General features: G+C 44.4%; 1 protein-coding gene across 1 annotated transcript in view; it reads right to left on the bottom strand.

Annotated features, from left to right (window-relative positions):
- STAB2 (stabilin 2) overlaps positions 1 to 23,983 on the bottom strand; it is a 164,092-nt gene that overhangs the window by 54,677 nt on the left and 85,432 nt on the right. The window contains exons 30-39 of the mRNA XM_065921136.1: positions 23,838 to 23,952; positions 20,328 to 20,405; positions 17,959 to 18,057; positions 17,764 to 17,871; positions 12,588 to 12,719; positions 9,392 to 9,520; positions 8,073 to 8,129; positions 6,946 to 7,041; positions 5,289 to 5,484; positions 4,102 to 4,197 (exon numbers count right to left, since the gene is read on the bottom strand). Of these exons, the coding sequence (XP_065777208.1) occupies positions 4,102 to 4,197; positions 5,289 to 5,484; positions 6,946 to 7,041; positions 8,073 to 8,129; positions 9,392 to 9,520; positions 12,588 to 12,719; positions 17,764 to 17,871; positions 17,959 to 18,057; positions 20,328 to 20,405; positions 23,838 to 23,952 (1,106 nt within the window). The remainder of the gene's footprint in view (positions 1 to 4,101; positions 4,198 to 5,288; positions 5,485 to 6,945; positions 7,042 to 8,072; positions 8,130 to 9,391; positions 9,521 to 12,587; positions 12,720 to 17,763; positions 17,872 to 17,958; positions 18,058 to 20,327; positions 20,406 to 23,837; positions 23,953 to 23,983) is intronic.

The raw sequence follows: 23,983 nt of genomic DNA, 5'->3' as shown, positions 1-23,983 counted from the left end.
TTGCTTTGCATGTGCCAGAATAGCCAAGAGCCTGGCACGCAGCAGGTACTCGCTACCTATTTGCTGAATTAATTCCTAGATTTCCTGGAACAACATTATGTTCTTATTCTTGGATGGCCAGCTAACAGGTACTTCCTGGCAGGGATTGTTAGAGATGATGGAAGAGTACCCACGGGGTTGGTGGCTCAGGCTAAGAGCTTTAGGGAAAGAAATCTTGTTAGGCCTGGCCACGTTACACAGAAGGTCCTGAAACGGAGATCCGACTGTGAAAGTGGTCGTGTTCCGTGTGAGGGGGACATTTGCAGATCCCAGGGAGGCAGGTGGCTGCAGTGCCAACCTGTGCTTTTATGGGTACTCGTCCTTGAGTCTGGAAATCTCTTTCTCTCTGTCCTGTTTCTGAAACCCCAGTCACCTTTTAGGTCCCCCTCTATGAAATCTGCCTGAGACCTTTGATTCAGTTAATTGATAAGACACCACGTGGTGTGCTCTTTTGAGAAGGATGTGGCGCCCCATCTGACCTCAGAGGGAAGGGTGCAATGATCGATTAACGATGTATGACATGACTTGGGAGTGGGGAGTTTGCATGCGAACAAAGGCTAATCTAGTCTGCTCTAGAAGTGCTTTACTCTGCACTCTTATATTGCAATGTTTTGAATATGACTGAACATTTATTTCCATTACTAGGCTGAAGCTCCTAGTATAGGACTACAGACTGTGCTCGGGAGACCAGGCTGGAAAACCGGGCAAGTGCCAACTGGCAAATAGCTTTGTACTACACCCTCCTAACGGAAGCAGAAGATACTAAGAAGAGGTGGTAAGAATACACAGAAGAACTATACAAAAAAGATCTTTATGACCCAGATAACCAGGATGGTGTGATCACTCACCTAGAACCAGACATCCTGGAATGCGAAGTCAAGTGGGCCTTAGGAAGCATCACTACAAACAAAGCTAGTGGAGGTGATGGAATTCCAGTTGAGCTATTTCTAATCCTAAAAGATGATGTTGTGAAAGTGCTGCACTCAATATGTCAGCAAATTTGGAAAACTCAGCAGTGTCCACAAGACTGGAAAAGGTCAGTTTTCATTCCAATCCCAAAGAAAGGCAATGCCAAAGAATGCTCAAACTACTGCACAATTGCACTCATCTCACACGCTAGCAAAGTAATGCTTAAAATTCTCCAAGCCAGGCTTCAACAGTATGTGAACCATGAACTTCCAGATGTTCAAGCTAGACTTAGAAGAGACAGAGGAACCAGAGATCAAATTGCCAACATCTGTTGGATCATTGAAAAAGCAAGAGAGTTCCAGAAAAACATCTACTTCTGTTTTACTGAAGTAAACACCAAAGCCTTTGACTGTGTGGATCACAACAAACTGTGGAAAATTCTTCAAGAGATGGGAACACCAGACCACCTGACCTGTCTCCTAAGAAATCTGTATGCAGGTCAAGAAGCAACAGTTAGAACCGGACATGGAACAACAGACTGGTTCCAAATCGGGAAAGGAGTATGTCAAGGCTGTATATAGTCACCCTGCTTATTTAACTTATATGCAGAGTACATCATGAGAAATTCTGGGCTGGATGAAGCACAAGCTGGAATCAAGATTGCCAGGAGAAATATCAATAATCTCAGATATGCAGATGATACCACCCTTAGGTAGAAAGTGAAGAAGAACTAAAGAGTCTTTTGATGAAAGTGAAAGAGGAGAGTGAAAAAGTTGGCTTAAAGCTCAACATTCAGAAAATTAAGATCATGGCCTCCGGTTCCATCACTTCAGGGCAAATAGATGGGGAAACAATGGAAACAGTGAGAGACTTTATGTTTTTGGGCTCCAAAATCACTGCAGATGGTAACTGCAGCCATGAAATTAAAAGATGCAGGAGGCAGGAGGTGAGACAGTTCCCCTACGGTACTAGGGAGAGGGGAGGGGGAGGCTGAGAGGGAGGCTCCAAGAACGGGTGAGCAGGTGGGGCAGACTGGGGTCTTTCTCCACAGTAGAGAAGGCAGGAAGAAGATGAATCTGGTGGTTCATCCTTGGCCCCACTTTCTTCCCATCATGGCACAAATACACCTCTACCTGCTTAATGACACATATGTCTCCAGCCTTGGCCTCATTCTCAAGCCTTCCACCCACACACTCACACCTGCCCTGTCTGGGAACCTTCCACATCTTCCCCAGACTGCCGGCTGCTGGGGCAGGGACCACACACTGCTCACTGCCATGTCCTCCGGCAGGAGCTCCAAGTATCGATGAATGAATGAGTTAATACCTCCTGGGAGCTTCCACCTGTGTGTTCTCCCGTCCCTCAAACTCACCCGCCTGCAAACCGCACTACCTCCTGCACCTTGCCCCTAAGCTGGACTCTTCCAGAACTGGCCCATCGTCTGCACAGTGGACCCCTCCCTCCCTCTTCCTTTCTTCTGTATCTCTAGCCGCCTCGTGCTCTTGATTTTAGCTCATTTGACAATCATGTGTCTCCGTTTTCCCTGCCACCGTTAGGCCAGCACCTTGGTTCAGATTTTTGTTCACTGCCTCCTGAAAACCTGTGCAGCCTCCAGGTTGCTCCCGGTCCCTTTCAATGAGGTTGGTCCTCCTGTGCACACGCGGGTAGTCTAAGATACAGCAGATGACCTCCTGATTATCCTTGGCTGTCACTTCTGTTGTGCTCTGCTTTAGGGATTCCCCCAGGCTGCCTTCCTGTGTGTGTGACCCCGTTGCTCCCCACTTCCGTCTCCCAGGTCCTCTAAACCCGTGCTTGGCACACCAGCACTTTACATCTGCTCTAGGGTATCCACTTGGCTCAAGACCATTTATACTTCCAACTTTAGCTTTTCAATGAAACCTGTGCTACCCTGATTTTCAGCATCACCAGGAGTTTTGGGCAAAGACACTCCTGATAACTCCATATCCCTTAGCCCTCACTGGGCTGTCAGGCACCTGTGACTCCTCTCCAGCTCCCGCCCCAGAAGAGGGGGACTCTCTGATACCTGCTTCCAGGGGTAATCTCTCCAATCCAGTGTCAGAATGACCTTTCTAAAACACAAATCACATCATACTGCTGATTTTCTCAAAACCCTTGAACGGCTTCCAAACAGGAGGCTTCAGCAGAAGGTCCGCCACCCTTAGGCTTCCATGACCTGACTCCTGCCCACATCTCTGGCCTGTTTTCATTCCACATTCCTCTTTGCCCCTATATTCCTCTCATCCTGCAATCCTGTGGTTCTGTAGATGTGCAGAGCTCCCCCACATCTTTGGGCTTTTCCACAAGCTTCTTTCTGTGTGAAATTTTCTCTCTGCTCATTACTCTCATGGGGAAACATTAGGAATCATCAGTGCAGCAGGAGTGGGGAGGGTTCAGGAAAATAGACCAGCTCAGAGCCTACTGACAGCAGGGAATAAATTGATATAATCTCTTGGCAGTAAGTAGCAAACTTTCCCCCAAAGTACCAACTGCTAACTCAGAAATCCCATCTCAAGGAATCTAACCAAATGGATTAGTAAGATAAATGCAAATATGTATGCATATATACATGAATACATATATATATGAATGAAACAGTCTTTGCAGCATTGTTTATGATAGCAGAAAACTAATTTTAAGAACATGGTAAAGAGAATGGCTACCCACTCCAGTATTCTTGCCTGGAAGATTCCATGGCCAGAGGAGCCTGTCCATGGTGGGCTACAGTCCATGGGGTCGCAAAGAGTCAGACATGACTGAGCCACTAACACAGTCTGATAATCAGATATTATATAGAAATTAAGAAAAAATTATATTTCTCTATGTATTTATTCATGTGAAAAGATATTGATCATATGTATTATGTGAAGTGAGAGACTCACAGAACTGCGTGCAGAACATGGTCCCACACACACGTCTATACCTAGAAAAAGGCTGGAAATATTAATGATAGTTTTCTCCCTGCCTTGGGAATATGAATTTTTATTTTCTTTTTAATGCTGTTATTTTGCAAACTATTTTTGCTGCAAGTAGGAATTACTGCCAAAGAAAGAAATGAAGATGCCATTTCTATTTTAGGAGGAAAAAATGTAGCAGCTGAGAACAGATCACAAGCAGTAGAAGGCTGGCTCTTACCACTGTCACACTTCACTCCTCGCCAGCCCACGTCACAGTCGCAGGCGCCATCACCCAAGGGTCCTTGACTGCATCTCCCGTGGACACAAGCACACGCTAGGTGGGAACACAGCCACACACTGTCAGATGTCTGACCCGTGTTCAACAACTCACTTTTCATTTACTGCAAAGGTTCACTTCTGTGCATTTAGATCCTCCAGTCTGCTTCCAGACAATTAGTGTCACTAAGGGGTGGGTGGGGGAAGGGGTTGGATTCCCAGGAAGGGCAGGGGGCACGGGCGTGAGCTAAATGGTGAAACAGGTTGTGCTTCAATGAAGACCACCCTCTGGGGAATGTGTACACTGTGGGGCGGTGACCCGAGCAGTTTGAGAGTGTCCTCGGCTCAGGTCATCAGCCGAGCCAAGGTTATGTGGGATCCCTCGGGACGGAACCATGTTTGTTCCCTGAGAGTAGGTTTCAGAGAGAAGTCCGCTAGGATCCTATAAACCTGCTGTGGCACCGCCTTCATTGACTATACAGACATGGTGATTTCTTTGTTATGCAGCAGTGTCATGAGCGTCTTTAAGACTGGGTGAAAGCTAAGGATGCCTTTCTCAGAAAAAAAGCATTCAGCCTTGGGGGTTTGCTGGCCCCTGTGAGGATCATCTGTGGATCCTAGGTTAGGAAATCCTGCATCAATGCAAGTATATAATTCTTCCATATAACACAGAAAAAATCAGCACAGTAACGCCAATTACATATTATACAGCCCAATTGTAACGATTCAATTATATATTGATTTTGTCTGGCTTGGACTGGCTGATGAGAAAACAGTGATAGCCAGGTCACATGCATGACTCTCAACAGAAGGTAGAAAAAGTGCTTTGTTTTCTCATCATGGATTAGGAAACCCGTTCTTTCCTGTCAGTCCCCTCATAAGTGTGTGTCCATGGACACAAGAAAGTCAGGGTGAGAGGCTGCAGGTGACTTAGCTAAAACAGATCACAATTTTTGTAAAAACAACATAAAGCATGTGGCTGGCGGTGGGGACCAATAGCGTGACTGTCACATGATGGTGGGGGGGGTGGTGTGGGCGGGGTTCCAGCCTGCCCTGGACACAGGCTGGTTAGGGAGCAGGTGTTTAGACTCTCTCCGCCTGCACCCCCGGCTGGTCTGGGGAGCCCGCTGGGCGGCGGGGGGTACGCACCTTGGTCGCAGTGGATGCCGTACTTGCCCTCAGCGCAGGTCTCACAGGCCGTCCCGCTGAAGCCCCGTCCACACTCACACGCGCCTGTGCCGTTGGCTCCGTCCAAGCAGATCCCGTTTCCGAAGCAGACGTTCTCAGCTTTCCCTGGGCAGGGCTGGCACTGGGGGCCAAAGTAGCCTGCACAGCATTCTCTTGTCTGAAACAGAAGGGCCAGGCTGGGCGGGGACAGGGCCATACTGCCGTCCTCTGGACGTGTCCAGCCTCAGTGTGGACATCTTGCAGGCGGGTCTGGATGTGTGCCCGTAGCCTTGACCCCATGTGGAATGGTTACAAGGGACAGGGACAGCATCCTCCCAGAACGGGGCAGGGGGGCATGCAATTTCCATGGGTGCCAGCACCAGCATGGAGGCTTCTGCTGAGGAGCTAGGAAGGACCGGAAGAAAAAAGGCAAGCAGGAGGGGAGGGTGAAGAAAAGCGAGAAGGGAGGAGGGGTAGCAGGAAGAAAGAGTCATGTAGGTGATGCCAGATGGGCCCTGTTGTTGTTTAGTTTCCGACTCTTTGTGACTCCATAGACTGTAGCCCGCCAGGCTCCTCTGTCCATGGGATTTCCCAGGCAAGAATACTGGAGTGGGTTGCCATTTCCTTCTGCAGGGGATCTTCCCAACCCAGGGATGGAACCCATGTCTCCTGCACTGCAGGCGGATTCTTCACCACTGAGCCAGCTGGGAGGGGCCCGGGTCATCCCCAAACCTGGCCCCTGGGTGGTGTGTTATTTCATCTGGAACTGAAGGTTGGGAGGCAGCTGAGACCTCTGACGTTCTATAAATGACTCTCTTAGTTCCAGGAAGCCCTGCAGGATTATCTGCTTGCTTGGGCCTGCTTTTATTCTTGAGTGCACTAAAACACATCTCCTGCAGCTGCACGCTCCACAGCTTAAGAGCCGAATCACTGGCCTCTAGGATTGGCAGAGGCTGTGTCTTCTGTGAAAGGGGCAGGACTGGATGTTATAGAGAATTTTCCTGCAGATTCCAAAGCCACAGCTGAGAGGTCCCTAGCCCTGGGGTTCCACTTTTCTAAATGACCAGGCGCCCCTGTTCTTGCCTTAGGGAGTTGCCCATTTCCTGTCTCTTTCCCTTTCTTGTGAGAACAGGAAGAGTCTCTTAGCCTCCTGGTCCCTCTATTTTTTCATCATGAGACTGAAAATTGCAGCTGTCACCAGGGTTCTGACTGGTAGGGCTGTCCTGAGTTTTGGGGCTACTCTGGCTATTTTGAGTGACAACTGTAATGGAGATGATGAGGGGACTTCCCTGGTGGTCCAGCGGTTAAGAATCCGCCTTCTAATGCAGGGGATGCGGGTTTAAGCCGCATCCCCTGGTCAGGGAACTAAGATCTCACATATCATGGGGCAACTCAGCCCATGCGCCAGAACTAGAAAGTCCGTGTGCCACAACAAAAGATCCTGCATGATGCAGTGAAGGTCTCACATGCCACAACTAAGACCTGATGCAGCTAAACAAATAAATATTTAAAAATAATGAGAAGGAAGGCAAGATGGCAGAAAGAATCCATGCAAAGGCACTTTGAAAACTATAGCATATGATTATGTTTCTCAATATTACTGCCATTGTTAGAAGGCTTATTAAATTGTTATACTCACAATGACGGTTTTCACACACTTTGGCTGGCACCCAAAGAAATGGGATCGCCTGCCCATGAAATAAATGGTATAGAGACATCTCCTCGTCTCTTCGCCCTATGAAATAACAGCAATTATATTAATATCAGCTTTTCAGTTAGGACAAAGCTTTCTAATCTCTGAAAGGAGGTGGATGATACATTGCTGACTCTCTAATTGAAATGTTCTGGGAAGGGAGGGGGTTGGCTTCCTGGAGCTGCTTCATAAAAAAGAAAATGCAACATTGAAATGTTGGCTGTCAGAATACTAGGTGGCAAAATGCAGATAATTATCCCTTAAAGTGATACTCCATAAAGAGAACTTTTCTTTAGAAGATTAGTTCAAGTTAGGAAGAATCACAGAGTAACACAGATAAAAGCATCTTTCCAACACTGGACATTGAACTGAGACTTGGTTCTTTTTATTTATTGGCTGATGGTCTGCCTTGGTCTGAGGCAGGATTAAGGCTGTTTACAAAGACTTACACATGAGTAAATGCAAACTTAAGTGAGAAGTCAGCATGTTATTGTCATAAACTACTGTTGTGCCATGGAAGGTGCCTGTGTGTTGATTCTTTGTAATTGTTGGAGCATCCTCTGAAGCACTTTTCCCTATTAACAGCCACAAGAAACAGACAGGTCATTCATTCAGAGATATGTGCATCACCCCCCAAGTCTGTCATGTGTTTCTTTGCGAAAGTTAGTTATAACTTCAACCATAAAGGGAATCTGGAAGGTGGGTCTCCTCAAGGCTTGAAACAGTGTTACTGCGAAGTCCACCTCCTCTGATAAGATTTCCTGCTCCTGCCCTCAACCAGCTACTGGGATATGAAAGATGCAGAAACGGAAAAATCCCTTCTTCCATTGGGCGTTGACTGAGATGAGCTCCTGTTTCTATTTATTTATTAATCAAAATTTTGCTTTGGTTCAAAAAAAAGGATTTAAGACTTTAGAAAGATGCACACAAGATTAAGAAGGTGAGATTAAATTAAAACCCAGTGAAGGATGGAGGGCAGTGAAATGAGGTGTGCTGGAGACTCATTTTCTAATTCAGACCTCCCTGTAATCTAGAAACAGTTTTATCAAAGAAGATATCAAAGAAATACTTACTAGTGGTTTGGTTCCAAATGGACAGATGGGCGACTGGGGACACTTTCCACACTTTCCCTTGGTAAAACACAGAGGCAAAGTGAGTATTTCATGGTTATTACTTTTAATCAAAACAAGGCTGCAAATATTTTCCAGACTTGAGGCTGAAGGTTTCAGGCTATAGAACTGCAAATCAGAAGCTCATCTGGCTAACCTCTTTCATGTCCTTTGAGCCAAACACTTCAGCTACTTTGGGTCATGGACATTGGAGCATCATTGGAGCACTGTACATTTCAGATGCTTGTAATCTTGTAACCTGTGCGAGTCTTAACTCAGTTAAATCCTAATTCTTTTAACACCAACTCTCATTTATTGAAAACCCACTATTTAGTGAATTGGGCCAGCCTGTGAGATTAAAGAATGCATCACCCACAGTGCCCCCAGCCCTAGGGGTACACTGTCCAACTGAGAGGTCAGCATGGAGATAATATCCACTGTCATGAGACAAAGATTCACAAGTGAAGAATGACAGACATTTTAAAAGTGCCAGCCTGTTCCGAAACAGGAGGAGGCCAGTGTGACTAGTTCTTAACGTGGCATCTACTGGATGGTATAGCTTGGTCACTCCAAGCTATGGTCTCGCTCTGGGGCCAGACTGCCTGGACTTGAACTCCTTCTTTGCCACTTGCTAGCTCTGTGAACCTGGGCGTGTCACTTAATCTTCCTATGGTTCATTTCCCTCATCTGCAAAACGGGCAGAGTGATAGTGCTTATTCTGTAGGGTGTTCTGAGGATTCCATGGGTTAATACATGTAATATGTTTAGAGCAGTGCCTAGCACATAAAAAGTGCCCAATAGATGTTAACAGTTATCATTACTACTGAGAGAATATATACCATCTCATGGAGTAAAAAGTCTCAATGACTTGTCCTATATTATAATGAAATGATCCACTTCCATATTTTCTCTCCTGGTAAACAATGGTGGGCCCAACCCTGCCAACGGGTGTACAGGGCTCCTTCCCTGTGCCTATGCTGGGCATGACACATTTTCCCCTTGAGGAAGACCATGGCTTTGAAATCCTGCTCAACACAACCCTTCAGACAGCCTTTCCAAGGCATACAAGGCACTAGACTGTAAGCCCATTGAGGGCAAGTGTCATGTCTTATTTATTCCTGTAGAGCCACAAGCAAGTACGCTCCTTGGCATTTAGAGAAGTTCCTTTAGTGGTTTTTTGAACTGAACTGAGATACCCTTAATAGATGAGTCCCAGGCTTTCAAAATTATAAAAAATGAGCCAATACTCTTTAGTGACATCGTTGGTCTTGGATAGAACTTACTCGTACGATAGTAGTGTCATTAATATCACATCTATTCTTCTGAATTTCCAGCACTTTCCCCAAGCCATGGATCACTCCCTTGTCAGTGGCAACATTGGTGTAGTTTATCGGAGCCTCGTTTACATAAAGCTGTGAACAGGAAGGTTAACTGTCAGTTTTTACTACAGTGATTTTAAGGGAAATAAGGACGACAGGGATTGGAGGATGTCAACAAGACACTAGCCTAGGAGATACTGCAATATTCACCTGGCAGGTATAGCACCCTGTACTGGAGACAGCTCTGCCCTAGGAGAGGGGAGTCTACCAGTTCTGCATCTGGTACCTTCTCTCTGTGTGACCTTGAGCCAGTTGCTTTTCCTCTTTGAACCTCAATTTCCTCCTTTGTAAAAAGAAGAGGTTGTTCCTGACAATCTCTAAGTTTTCTCTCCAACATCCAAATGATCGGTTTTTACTGTTCAAAAAATTCTGAATCATGATCACTATGTTAGTGCCATTGATAATATGTCTCCCAGGATGTGCTCAGCTATGCTAGTTATTGGTGGTCCCAGAGGTGTGGATGCCTTCCACAGCCAAGACATAGAGAATGAAACTTAGCATCCTTTTAGCATATCTCTGCTTCCTGGTTAATTTGCAAGCACCCCTCAGTAAGACTAAAAGACCATTACTGCTACTGCTAAGTCACTTCAGTCGTGTCTGACTCGGTGCGACCCCATCCCTGGGATTCTCCAGGCAAGGACACTGGAGTGGGGTGCCATTGCCTTCTCCGAAATGACCGTTATATAAGAATAAAAATAATATTTGAGTGTTTAGAGTTTGCAAAAATGCGTTCTACCAGACAGATCACCTTCTAGGCTGTGGAGACTGCTCAGAGGTCTGATTATCCGTATCCTGCCTTCCTTGGGGCTGCGCTGGTGTTCTCAGCACGTTGGTGTTATCTTTGCCTAGTATGTCAGTAAGTGTGAAAGACATGGGAACTAAATCTCTAACTTAAATTCAACTTTGAGTTATAACTCGTTTGGTTTTGATTTTTTTAATGGGAGGATATCTTAATGATTGTTTAGTGCAAAATAAGTAAAGCCATTAATTCACTCCTGAGTATAACTAATATAACTGAAAACAAATTGTTGTTTGAAAAACTGGGGGTGGGGGGTAGGTCATATGGGCTTCCCTTGTGGCTCAGCTGGCAAAGAATCTGCCCGCAATGCGGAAGACCTGAGTTTGATCCCTGAGTCGGGAAGATCCCCTGGAGAAGGAAATGGCAACCCACTCCAGTACCCTTGCCTGGAGAATCCCATGGAGAGAGGAGTGGGACAGGCTGCAGTCCAATAATCGCTGAGTCAGACATGACTGTGTGACTTTCTTTCCATGTGTGTGTGTGTAGGTGCAGCAGGGCTGAGGTTGCGAGAAGAGGGAATCTTTGTTGTACTAAACAGATGTCAACTTCATATCTAATGAGCATTTAAAAATGATTAACATCTCCCAAACTCCCCAAAGCATCAAGATTGAAGTGACTCTATTAAGTGTTTAAATTTGAACTTCCACTGAATACTAAAGTCCCTGATGATTTACTTGGAGTAAAGTGAATTTCCATGGGATGCTGGGCTGAATCATGACTGAGGTCCACAGAAGTGGTTCAGGGCCTGTGTAGGTTTGGAGAAGCAGCAGGGGTCTCACTTGTGGTGTCAAATGGTGATCACAAAACAAATCTGCAGAATTCCAAGAGGCTGAGCTGATTTAAAATATCAAAATGTCAGAACTTCTGATGTTGTAATACTGTTGATATGGCATAAAAAAATCTGAATCATTTTTCTTATGAGATATACTTGAAGAATTACAAGTTGCATTAGAATTTTGATCTGAACACAAGCCTCTTCATTTAGACAGCATTTTCCCACATCCCTGTTGTCCTGAGAGTGAATGAGTTATCAATAAAAGCAAAACCTCTATTGTAAGATAGAATATTTAAGAGAGAAAGTCTCTATTGTAAAAGGGAAAAAGCTCTAGATCAAAGACTTTTCAAACACATGGAAAATAAACATGACAGAATCAAAACTGATTAAACTCACCAGAATATTCATTTCTACATGATGAAATAAAAGATAACAAAGATAAAAACAAAAATATAAGGTCCTTATCAACAAAAATTGCCTTACCTGGAGAAAAAAAAAAGAAAATGTTTTTAAAAGGATCTCCTCAAAATTATTATACAATAGGTAAGATTATTTATAGGCATCAGAGGGAAATATTCGGCATTAGATTATTTTCTAAGTAATGAAAAACCAGAAAGACTTTAAAAAGAAAAAAAAAATCTGAGCATGTTAAAAAAAAAAAAGAAAAAGAAACTACACACAAAATTCACTTTGGCTTCAATGATGATAACACTGAGAATATTGTTTTCAAAATTGTGCTTTTTAAAAAAAATGCACTTTTTTATAGGGAACAATATTACCGCTTAAAAATTTGGGATTAAATTTTCATCATTTTAATACAGAGCTTAGTTTCTCCTAAATAATCATTAGTTTCCATTAACTTTTCTTGTGAAAATTTATACCAGAGTCACATAGTGAATTTCTTATTGAATTTTCAGATTGATTGTTCCACTGGCTGTTTGACATAGGTACATAGAACTGCATACTGAAATGTTTAAAATATGTATTTAGTCTAAATTCTTTTTACAAATTCTAAACACTTTAAGTGGTTAGAGGTTGTGTGAGATTAATAGTGGGATACTGGGGTGGGGGCAGTTGGCCCTAGGTCTGCAGTCTGTATGAACAAGCAGTGGTAATACTGTTCATTCATTTGCTGCTGGATCCTTCCTTCACACTTCAGGTGGCTCCTTACACCCTGGGGCCATGCCACTTCCGGGGGGTTACGTTTGCCTGCCAGGTTCCCCACCACCTTGGAGGTGGCTTGGGGACTGTCTGTTATCAGGAAGCAGAACTGAAGGGCCCTGTGACTGCTAGGATTCAATCCCATGACCAGTCAGGGCCACACTGATGGTCTGAGGGCTGGTGATGGGGTGGACAAGGTGGGGGCTTCCCAGTCTGGCCCAGTCATTACTTTATGGTGGAACACAGACAGCTGTCTGCTGTGGATAAGGCTGAGGAAGTGCTGGTGAAGATTATGCAACGTGGAAGTGATGGTGGGTGATGGACCCAGGACGCCCATTGCTGGGTTTTCAGGGGAAGGATCGCACCTGGTCATCGTGGAGGAAGAAACCGAGGAGGTAGGAGAAGCCCAGCATGGTCTCCCGGTGCATGCCATTGTGCAGGTCATTCTTCAGCAGCTTCTCCTCTAAGACCACATGGTACCTGAGTATGTCTTCCTCCTGGACGACACAGAGAAGGGAAAGTCAGCCCACAGGCCCACCAGTCCCCGGGCACTCACTGGGCATCATCCCAGCTGCATGTCATCACGCTTGCAGCGGCAGCTGAATCCGCATGGCAGAGACCTGTGACTCCCAGCGTGGTTTTTTCATGTTTCCAGCGCCAGTCTGGCAATGCGCTCTACTAGGGCCCCCAGGGACCCTCCTCCAACATCAGAGCCACTAGACGCATGGGCCCTGCCCCTCACAAGTCTGAGTCACCGCGTCCCTGGGCCCCTCCATGTTTCTAGGTTTTAGTTGCCCTGACCTCTTTCCTTTCTTCTCCCAGCCTTTGGGGTTATAGATGCTTCTATGCTATCTCTATTTTACCTTTCAATTATATTTATATAGCTTTATACCCAATAAACAATTCATAAGATTAAATTCCCTCTTGTATGGTTTCTGTCTCCTGATGGACCCTAATTTTTTTTTTTAGTAATAATTTTTACCTTTCTATACTAATATCTTTCTCATGGAATGGCACTTTAAATACAGTTATGAGTGCCTGTCAATCTCAAACTCCCAATCTATCCCTCCCCTCCCCCGCACTCTGAAGAACTCTGGTTGGTGCAAGGAGCAAGCCCCCTCCTCTAATGTCCCGTTGGGACAAAGTACCAGCATGGGGCAAGCGAGGAAAGAAGACTTAATTTTAAATCCAATTCAAAATGTTGATAACTACAAGGGGCTGATTTAAAAAAATTTTTAAAAAATTTTTACTTAATTGAGATTGTGTTTGTGGCTGAAAGTGATGATAAGACTTTCTGCAAGATTGCCTGAGGTTTTATCCCAGGGCAGTTAATGAATGTTCCCCATTAAACAGGTTCAAAGGGATGGGGGAAGGAGTGGGAAGACACAGAAAAGATGACTTCCACTTCTGTTCCAGGAGTGCTACTCGCTCAACATGCCAGTTACAAAAATCTAATGCCCAGAGTTTTCACCTAATTGGAGAAATAAGACCTACCCACCTGCAAAGACATTTCCTTATAGGAGGTGCAGAAGTGCTGTGGGGTGTACAGATGGCCTGAACTCAGAGGCAGAAGAGATTATCTGCCGCTAAGGGGCCAGCTAAGGGCCTCATAGTCAATAAAAGAGTCCAAAATACAGTAGTTGGGTGCAATCTCAAAAATGACAGAATGATCTCTGTTCGTTTCAAAGGCAAACCATTCAACATTACAGTAATCCAAGTCTATGCCCCAACCAGTAATGCTGAATAAGCTGAAGTTGAATGGTTCTATGAAGACCTACAAGACCTTCTAGAACTAACACCCAAAAAAAGATGTTCTTTTCATCAGAGGGGACTGGAATGCAAAAGTAGGAAGTCAAGGGATACCTGAAGTAACAGGAAAATTTGGCCTTGGAGTATAGAATGAAGCAGGGCAAAGGCTAATAGAGTTTTGCCAAGAGAACTCACTGGTCATAGCAAACACCCTCTCTTCCAACAACATAAGAGAATACTCTACACATGGACATCAACAGATGGTCAATACCAAAATCAGATTGATTATATTCTTTGCAGCCAAAGATGGAGAAGCTCTATATAGTCAAGGCTGGGAACTGACTATGGCTTAGATCATGAACTCCTTATTGCCAAATTCAGACTTAAATTGAAGAAAGGAGGGAAAACCACTAGACCATTCAGGTATGACCTAAACCAAATCCCTTACAATTATACAGTGGGAGTGACAAATAGATTCAAGGGATTAGACTGATAGAGTGCCTGAAGAACTATGGACAGAAGTTCGTGACACTGTACAGGAGGCGGTGATCAAGACCATCCCCAAGAAAAAGAAATGCAAAAAGGCAAAATGGTTGTCTAAGAAGGCCTTACAAATACCTGAGAAAAGAAGAGAAGTGAAAGGCATAGGAGAAAAGGAAAGATATACCTGTTTGAATGCAGAGTTCCAAAGAATAGCAAGGAGAGATAAGAAAGCCTTCCTCAGCGATCAATGCAAAGAAGTAGAGGAAAACAATAGAATGGGAAAGACTAGAGATCTCTTCAAGAAAATTAGAGATACCAAGGGAACATTTCATGCAAAGATGGGCACAATAAAGGACAGAATTGGCATGGACCTAACAGAAGCAGAATATACTAAGAAGAGGAGGCAAGAACACAGAAAAATTATACAAAAAAGGCCTTCACAACCCAGATAACCATGATGGTGTGATCACTCACCTAGAGCCAGACATCCTGGAATGTGAAGTCAAGCGGGCCTTAGGAAGCATCACTACAAACAAAGCTAGTGGAGGTGATGGAATTCCAGTTGAGCTATTTCAAATCCTAAAAGATGATGCTGTGAAAGTGCTGCACTCAATATGCCAGCAAATTTGGAAAACTCAGCAGTGGCCACAGGACAGGAAAAGGTCAGTTTTCATTCCAGTCAAAGAAAGGCAATGCCAAAGAATGCTCAAACTACCACACAATTGCACTCATCTCACACGCTAGCAAAGTAATGCTCAAAATTCTCCAAGCCAGGCTTCAACAGTATGTGAACCATGAACTTCCAGATGTTCAAGCTGGATTTAGAAGAGGCAGAGGAACCACAGAAAAAATTGCCAGCATCCGTTGGATCATCAAAAAAGAGTTCCAGAAAAACATCTACTTCTTCTTTATTGACTATGCCAAAGCCTTTGACTGTGTGGATCACAACAAACTGTGGAAAACTCTTCAAGAGATGGGAATACCAGACCACCTGACCTGCCTCCTGAGAAATCTGTATGCAGGTCAAGAAGCAACAGTTAGAACTGGACATGGAACAACAGACTGGTTCCAAATTGGAAAAGGAGTACATCAAGGCTGTATATAGTCACCCTGCTTATTTAACTTATATGCCAGGCTGGATGAAGTACAAGCTGGAATCAAGATTGCTGGGAGAAATATCAATAATCTCAGATAGCAGATGACACCACCCTTACAGCAGAAAGTGAAGAGGAACTGAAGAGCCTCTTGACGAAAGTGAAAGAGGAGAGTGGAAAAGCTGGCTTAAAACTCAACACTCAAAAAATGAAGATCTTGGCATCCAGTCCCATCATTTTATGGCAAATAGATGGGGAAACAATGGGAATAGTGACAGACTTTATTTTTTTGGGCTCCAAAATCACTGTAGATGGTGACTGCAGCCATGAAATTAAAAGACACTTGCTCCTTGGGAGAAAAGCTATGACCAACTTAGACAACATATTAAAAAGCAGAAACATTACTTTGCCAACAAAGATCCATCTAATCAAAGCTGTGGTTTTTTCAGTAGTCATGTATGAATGTCAGAGCTGGTCCAAATTGGGAAAGGTCCAATTGGTTCCCAATTTGGAACCAGTATGAATGTCAGAATGTTGAACTATAAGGAAAAGTTGAGCACCGAGGAAATGATGCTTTTGAACTGTGGTGTTGGAGAAGACTCTTGAGAGTTCCTTGGACAACAAGGAGATCCAACCAGTCCATCCTAAAGGAGATCAATCCTGAGTGTTCACTGGAAGGACTGATGCTGAAGCTGAAACTCCAATACTTTGGCCACATGATGCAAAGAACTGACTCATTTGAAAAGACCCTGATACTGGGAACGATTGAAGGTGGGAGGAGAAGGGGACGACAGAGGGTGAGATGATTGGATGGCATCCCTAACTCAATGGACATGAGTTTGAGCAAGCTACGGGAGTTGGTGATGGACAGGGAAGCCTGGCATGCTGCAGTCCATGAGGTCGCAAAGAGTCGGACATGACTGAGCAACTAAACTAAACTGAAGGCGCCAGAACCAGCTTTTCCAAGGAAAGTGAGACTCGACTTGAAGAACTGGTGTGTATGGGGAGGATTCAGGAGGCAAGGAAGGAGGAAGGGCAGCCCTCCTGATTGAGGTGGTGGTGTGTGTGTACGGCGGGGGCTTCCCTGCTGGCTCAGTTGGTAAGGAATCTGCCTGCAGTGCAGAAGACCCAGTTCGATTCCTGGGTGGGGAAAATCCCCTGGAGGAGGAAATGGCAATCCACTCCAGAATTCTTGCCTGGAAAATTCCATGGACAGAGGAGCCTGGAGGGTTCCTCTGTGCGTGTGTATGTTGACAGAAGCAAGGACACCAAACACGCCTTTGCCATCTTTAGGTCTATATGACATCATTCTGGTTAGAGCACATGGTGTCTGCAGAGAAGGGGCAGGGAGAGAGCAGTGGACCCAATGGGGGCTTAGCGGGACTTCAAGTATCAGCCCTGTCTCCTTAGCATCCAATACCCGACATTAAGTTAGAAGTGAACGCAGCACACCTGCTGTGCAATCACAGCTTTAGACTTGTTCCCTTGCTATGGGGTTGGGGGTGGGACACCCCGGGATCCTTCTAAATGGAGAGTCTGGTACCAGCACTGAATAGAAGGTAATTGTGACCAGTTTGTGGAGGCTGTAAGTACCTGGGGAGACAGTCTACACTTAGTCACTGAGGAAATGCAGAGCCCACCCAGGGGTTTTGAACCAGAGAGTGAAGGGATTGGAGCTTTTCATTGGGTTGGCCCAAAAGTTCGTTTGAGTTTTTCCATAAGATGTCACAGAAAAACACAAATGAACCTTTTGGCCAACCCAGTATTGTTTCACAAAGTCCTTTGAAAAATTTTGACTGTTTATCCCCAGATGTTAGGAATTAGGGGAGACAGAGATGGGCGACTGGGAGGAAGATGGAGACAGTCCATTCCCTCTAGGTCCCTTGTGCTGACAGCTCGCTGCAGGGTCCTGGGAGAAGGCAGGGAGGGGAGGAGGGGTGGCTATGAAGATGCTTCGAGGTTCCTGGGGAGACTGAATCCTTGTGTCCATGAGCCTGAGTGTGTGCTTCCAGGGTATGAATGAAATATATGAGCAGCTCTGGCCTGGGGGAGGTTTGGGTATGAAAGTCTCTGCTTGAGTTTCTATTAAAATAACTGGATACTGACAAGGTAGTTTTGATGAAAGAGTGAAATGGTACATGGTGGATTGACTGAAAACTTTAAGTGCTTCAATTTCCAGAAAATAATTTCCTGGGTTGTTACTGCTAACACCTACCAGAGTTGTGACCTTCTTCTCCCGGATGTAACTCTCAATGGCATCATTGTGTGGAGCAAACACCGTGTAAGCATCAGCAGCCTCGATCGCAGCTGCCAGGTTATATTGCTGTGATGGAAAGAGACAGCAGCACGTGAGGGACTTCTGTTCCCAGGTAACCTGAGCAGAGGGTCATGCAGAGGACATGGTACTTGCAATGATGTAGCCCCGGAAGATGGAATAGTCAGGCATCTGGTCCAGCCGGGTGAGCAGGTTTGGTAAGGAGCCAGTTAGACCTCTCTGGGGAACCAGAACCTGGGAAAGGAAGTCCCAATATTCTGTTAGCTTGTGTTGGTAGGGCTTCCTGCTCTCCAATATACTGGTTCATGTCACGACATATGTAATTATATTGTTGTTGTTTAGTTGCTAAGTCATGCCTGTTCTTGGGACGCCAAGGACTATAGCCCACCAGGCTCCTCTGTCCATGGGATTTCCCGGGCAAAAATACTGAAGTGAGTTGCCATTTCCTCCTTCAGAGGACCTCCTGACCCAGGGATTAAATTCACATCTTCTGCATTGGCAGGTGGATTCTTTACCACTGAGCCACCAGGGAACCCCATGTGATCCTGAGGCCATTTCAAGTTGAAACAAGGCATTCTCTGATAGTTTGCAAGACTTAACAGGGGTGTATAGCTTGGGGTGTGAAGTGGGTTGGATTTCAGCCCCATTCCACCCTTAGACCAGGCCCCTCTAGGCAGGGAGCAGCCTGCATAGCTGTTTGTGGTGGCCCTGACAAGAGGGACCACAGTATCCAATGGATAGATAGAAAAGGGGCTCCTCAAGGAGCCAGTGCAACCCAGAGGCTAAGCAGCAAACTTGAATCAGTTGACACACGTCCATGAATCTTTGTGTTCACACAAATTTCTTCCTCAACCCAGTTGCTTAGCCATAGGAGCCTCATGTGTCCCATTTGGCAAGTGAGGAGAATGGTACATACTTTCTTAGGGTTGTTGTAAAAATCAAATGTGATGCATGATACTTGGCATGATGCCTGGCACCTAACGGGTTGTCAATCATTCCAATTTTACTGCATGCCAGGTGAGGTGGTAATGCTGATACAGGACAGAGAAAAGATGCAGTTCCACCCATCCAGGACGTGCCATCATACAAGAATGATGCTCATGACCTAGTCCATAAAGAACCGTCAAACAAGAGGGTGCAGTTATGTCAAATGAGTTCCATACCAGAAATCCAACAGGATTTCAGAAGAAGGAAAAGGGAATAAAAGTGAGATTTATTGTGGCCTCACTAGGCAGCAGACATTGAGAGAGATGGTGTTGCTCAATCCTCAAAGGGAGGAAAAATGAAGCTCAGAGAGGTTAGGTAACTTGCCCAAGGTTACAGAGTTAGCTGAATGCCTGAACCCAGATCCTGTATGATTCTAGGTCTTACGTGCTTGCCACTATGTTAACCTTGGTGATACGGGTTGTAGAGATCAGGGAAGGCTTTCATGGAGGTGGGACTTTGAATTGGTCCCTTGATAATAACGCTCAGTATAGGAGATGGGTTGGGGTGTCATTTTATTAATGGGGTTGTGTTCATCAGAAATAAAAATAAAAATGATAAGAAGAGGTAATTTCATGATTTTTTTTTAAAAAGTGTGTTTTTTTTAGTACTTTGAAAAGCTAGGATTGGAGAAGAAAACACTCTTGGTAATGTTGCTTTCTGATAAATGAAGCCATAAACTCAGCATGGTTCTCTGCAAGTGACCTACCACTTGCTCATAAAATGTATTTCTTTATGCCTCTTGTTAATACAAGAGACTTGCAAGGTCTTTGCAAAGTATTGCACTCAGGAGTCTTACAAGAAGCCTCTCTTTTTTGAACAGAAACTGTTAACATATTATGTAACTTGAAATAAAAAAAGGGAGTATATAAGTGTCAAATGAGAGTAATTTTAGTTAAAATGAAATTAGTTAATTGTCTTTTCTAATCTTCTACTTTTCAAAATTTTCCAATATACCCTTAAATTCTAACTTTAAATTTAAATGAAGTTCTTAACATAGTAACTAAAAATTATAGGATAGCTTAAAAACTCACTTTCCATTTAATTTTTTTTCTATTTCATACCTTTGAATACTGTTGAATTGCATCTGAAGAGAAAATAAAAATTCCACAATATCTTTTCTACCGTTTTCCATTTTTCCCCCTCTTGGGCATAATAATGCAGAGAGGAGAGGACCAGTGACACATACATGCCTTTCTTCCAGTTCTTGCTTATGTCCCATCTGGGTGTATGGACTTCCTAATATTAAGGTTCTTGGGTGCCTTGTAAGATGGTCTCATAAAAAAGAGATATACACAACTACACTTTATATGAATCCATGCAGGATACAGGCATAAGTAAAGAATAACTGAGTCTTACTGAATGAGTAGAACCTCTAAATGGTTTTAAAATAAAAATAATGAAGCAGGTTACTTTTATATTAAGGCTAAGTACTCCCCCACCCCACCAAAGATACTGTACAGGAGGAGAAATAATAAAAGGGGGAGATGCCACATGTGTTGGAGGAAGCAGTTTTGTACCTTGTTGATGATGTGTATCACTCCATTTGTGGCTGCGTTGTCACCATCAATGACAGATGCTCCTCCGATGGTGATATTCTGTAAATGCACCACAGTGAGAAGGTAAGTCCCTACAGAGTACACCCAGGGACTGAATGATTTCTAGGTTTTTCACATTTTGAGCAGTAGTGACCTTCTCATTTTTGGACCATGACGTACCATTAGAAATATTTTAAAATTGTGAGTCATTTGATATCTTTCTCTCGCACGCAACTGAAATGAAATAATAATTTCCTCTGCCATGTGGGAGGCATCTGATTGATTCTACTCCATTCTACTTCATTAAAAAAGTGCTGGCTGAGGCTCACTAAACAGACCGTGCAGTAGGAAAAGCACTGTAGATAGCATGGTGGGTTGCCTTGTGTCCCCAAAATTCATATGTTGGAGTCCTAAAGCCCAGGGCCTCAGAATGTGACCTTATTTGGAGACAAGGTCTTATTTCCAGGTAACTGAGTTAACATGAGGTCGTTGTGGTTGCCCAGTCACTTAGTCATGTCTGACTCTTTGCGACCCCATGGACTGTAGCACGCCAGGCTCCCCTGGCCCTCACTATCTCCTGGAGTTTGCTCAAGTTCATATCCATTGAGGTCATTAGGGTGGACCCTAATCCAGTGTGACCAGTGTCCTTATAAGAAGAGGAAATTTGGACCTAGGAGCTATGTAGGCAGAACACCATGTGAACATGAGGACTGCCAACTACAAGCCAAGGAGAGAGCCTGACCTCCCAGTCCTTAGACAGAACCAACCCTGTCCACACCTTGACCTTGGACTTCCAGCCTGCAGAAATGTGAGACAAAAATTTCTGTTGTCTAAGCCACCTAGTCTGTGGTTCTTGGTTACAGCAGCCTTAGCAAAATAATGCAGACAGTTACTGACTTTGCAAGAATAGGAAATACATGGGGAATAGAGGTAAGTAAACCTAAATGCCCACTCAGGTAGGCATCAACCAAGTATGACACAGCTGGCCTCTGCTCTCTCGGGGCTCCTCTCCTCTCCTCCCACCACTGCACCTTGATTGAAATTCTTCTGGGAACCCTGGATCCCGAGGGGACTTGTCTCATCCTAGGCATGTCAGCAGAGGTCCTGAAGCAAGTAACACTGGCCACCTTGCACCTCTCTTTTGGTTACAGGGTACATTTATATCAGACATAAGAAAGAACTCATTATGATTGTGTCTTTGATAGTTACCTCCTCTAATTCACAGGCCCTAAGTGATTTACTTCTGAAGCTACAACCCTGGGATGAACCTTCCCAAGGTGGATGTTCAGTTAATGCTTGCTCAGAGAATCAGTGATTTTAAACACTAGTGGAAAACCACCCATTGACTGATATATGCAAGTAAGATTCTAGAATTATTGTAGTAAAATGTAGAGAGACCATGAGACCCTATGTAACTCTTTTCTGCTTTTTAAAAGGACTATTCTGACGAAGCACATATGTTTACGTAATACCTAAATAGACAGAACCTTTTCATAGCACCATTGCTGATGGGTAGGAAGGCAGAAATGCTTTAGAGTTGCAGTTCCAGAGCATTCTGGCTGTGGCCCACACTCCACTGATGGGGTAGTTTTCACTTCCCAGTAGACCCTCTATCCTCATTTTGTGCAGTTCATAGAAAGAGCTTTAAATCACTGCTGCACTCAGCAGGGCAGCCAGACCTCCTCACAGAAAACTTAATCCAAGTCCTTGAAATGCTGTAGAAAATGCCAGAAGGTGAGCATCTATAGGGTTTCCCTCTTCCTGTGCACTATCCTGTCTCAGCACGCTGATCAGTTCCTGGCACACAGTAAACATGTGCAGACTGACTGACTGACCCTAACTCAGTAAAATACTGTAGTGATCTCTAATGACTCAATCAGTAGGTTACCGATAACAAGTTCTTCAGTCAGTTCAGTTTGGTTGCTCAGTCGTGTCCGACTCTTTGCACTTTGCGACCCCACAAATTGCAGCATGCCAGGCCTCCCTGTCCATCACCAACTCCCAGAGTTTACTCAAACTCATGCCCATCGAGTCGATGATGTCATTCAGCCATCTCATCCTCTGTCGTCCCCTTCTCCTCCTGCCCCCAATCCCTCCCAGCATCAGGGTCTTTTCCAATGAGTCAGCTCTTCGCATGAGGTGGCCAAAGTATTGGAGTTTCAGCTTCAGCATCAGTCCTTCCAATGAACACCCAGGACTGATCTCCTTTAGGATGGACTGGTTGGATCTCCTTGCAGTCCAAGGGACTCTCAAGAGCCTTCTCCAACACCACAGTTCAAAACCATCAATTCTTCAGCACTCAGCTTTCTTCACAGTTCAACTCTCACATTCATACATGACCACTGCAAAAACCATAGCCTTGACCAGACGGACCTTTGCTGGCAAAGTAATGTCTCTGCTTTTTATTTTTTTTAATTTTTTTTAATGTCTCTGCTTTTTAATATGCTATCTAGTTTCGTCATAACTTTCCTTCCAAGTAGTAAGCATCTTTTAATTTCATGGCTGCAATCACCATCTGCAGTGATTTTGGAACCAAAAAAATAAAGTTTGACACTGTTTGCACTGTTTCCCCATCTATTTCCCATGAAGTGATGGGACCAGATGCCATGATCTTAGTTTTCTGAATGTTAAGCTTTAAGCCAACTTTTTCACTCTCCTCTTTCACTTTCATCAAGAGGCTTTTTAGTTCCTCTTCACTTTCTGCCATAAGGGTGGTGTCATCTGCATATCTGAGGTTATTGATATTTCTCCCGGCAATCTTGATTCCAGTTTGTGCTTCTTCCAGCTCAGCGTTTCTCATGATGTACTCTGCACATAAGTTAAATAAGCAGGGTGACAATATACAGCCTTGACATACTCCTTTTCCTATTTGGAACCAGTCTGTTGTTCCATGTCCAGTTCTAACTGTTGTTTCTTGACCTGCATACAGGTTTCTCAAGAGGCAGGTTAGGTGGCCTGGTATTCCCATCTCTTTCAGAATTTTCCACAGTTTATTGTGATCCACACAGTCAAAGGCTTTGGCATAGTCAATAAAGCAGAAATAGATGTTTTTCTGGAACTCTCTTGCTTTTTCAATGATCTAGCGGATGTTGGCAATTTGATCTCTGGTTCCTCTGCCTTTTCTAAAACCAGCTAAACATCTGGAAGAACAAATTCTTAGCCACACATAAAATTCAAAGTTGTGAAACTCCACTGCCTTCACCCAGAAGAAAGGAAGTATTTGCCTTTCTGGATCAGTCTGTGGTCTAATAGAAGAGCCTGTGGCCAACCAGTAGGCAGAGAGCCTCATTTTATAGGAGTCCTGCTATACAGTAACTCTGGGTGTGTGTGTATCAATATATGTTGATAGTTGTTGAAGCCTACCATGGAGGTTTATTCTCCATCTATTTTTGCTCATGTTCAGAAATTTCCATAACATAAAAACTTCAAAGTACAGACATGAACATATATCACAAGTTTTCATTGAACAGACCCAATATGGTGCTCTCTTACCCCATCTGCCTTCTCCAGGTGGAGGAAGTTGCCCTGCAAAGACGTTGCCAGCAGGTCAGAAGGTGACAGGGCCTGCAGATCAGCAACTCCGTATGTGCCCAGTAGTGTATGGTACCTATAACAATAGTCCATAAGGGCTGAAATGA

This window comes from Muntiacus reevesi, chromosome 1 (genome assembly GCF_963930625.1).
Source record: "Muntiacus reevesi chromosome 1, mMunRee1.1, whole genome shotgun sequence".
NCBI classification, from domain to species: Eukaryota; Metazoa; Chordata; class Mammalia; order Artiodactyla; family Cervidae; genus Muntiacus; species Muntiacus reevesi.
The sequence above is the reverse complement of the archived record's forward strand: the minus strand, read 5'-3'. Positions and strand labels throughout refer to the sequence as shown.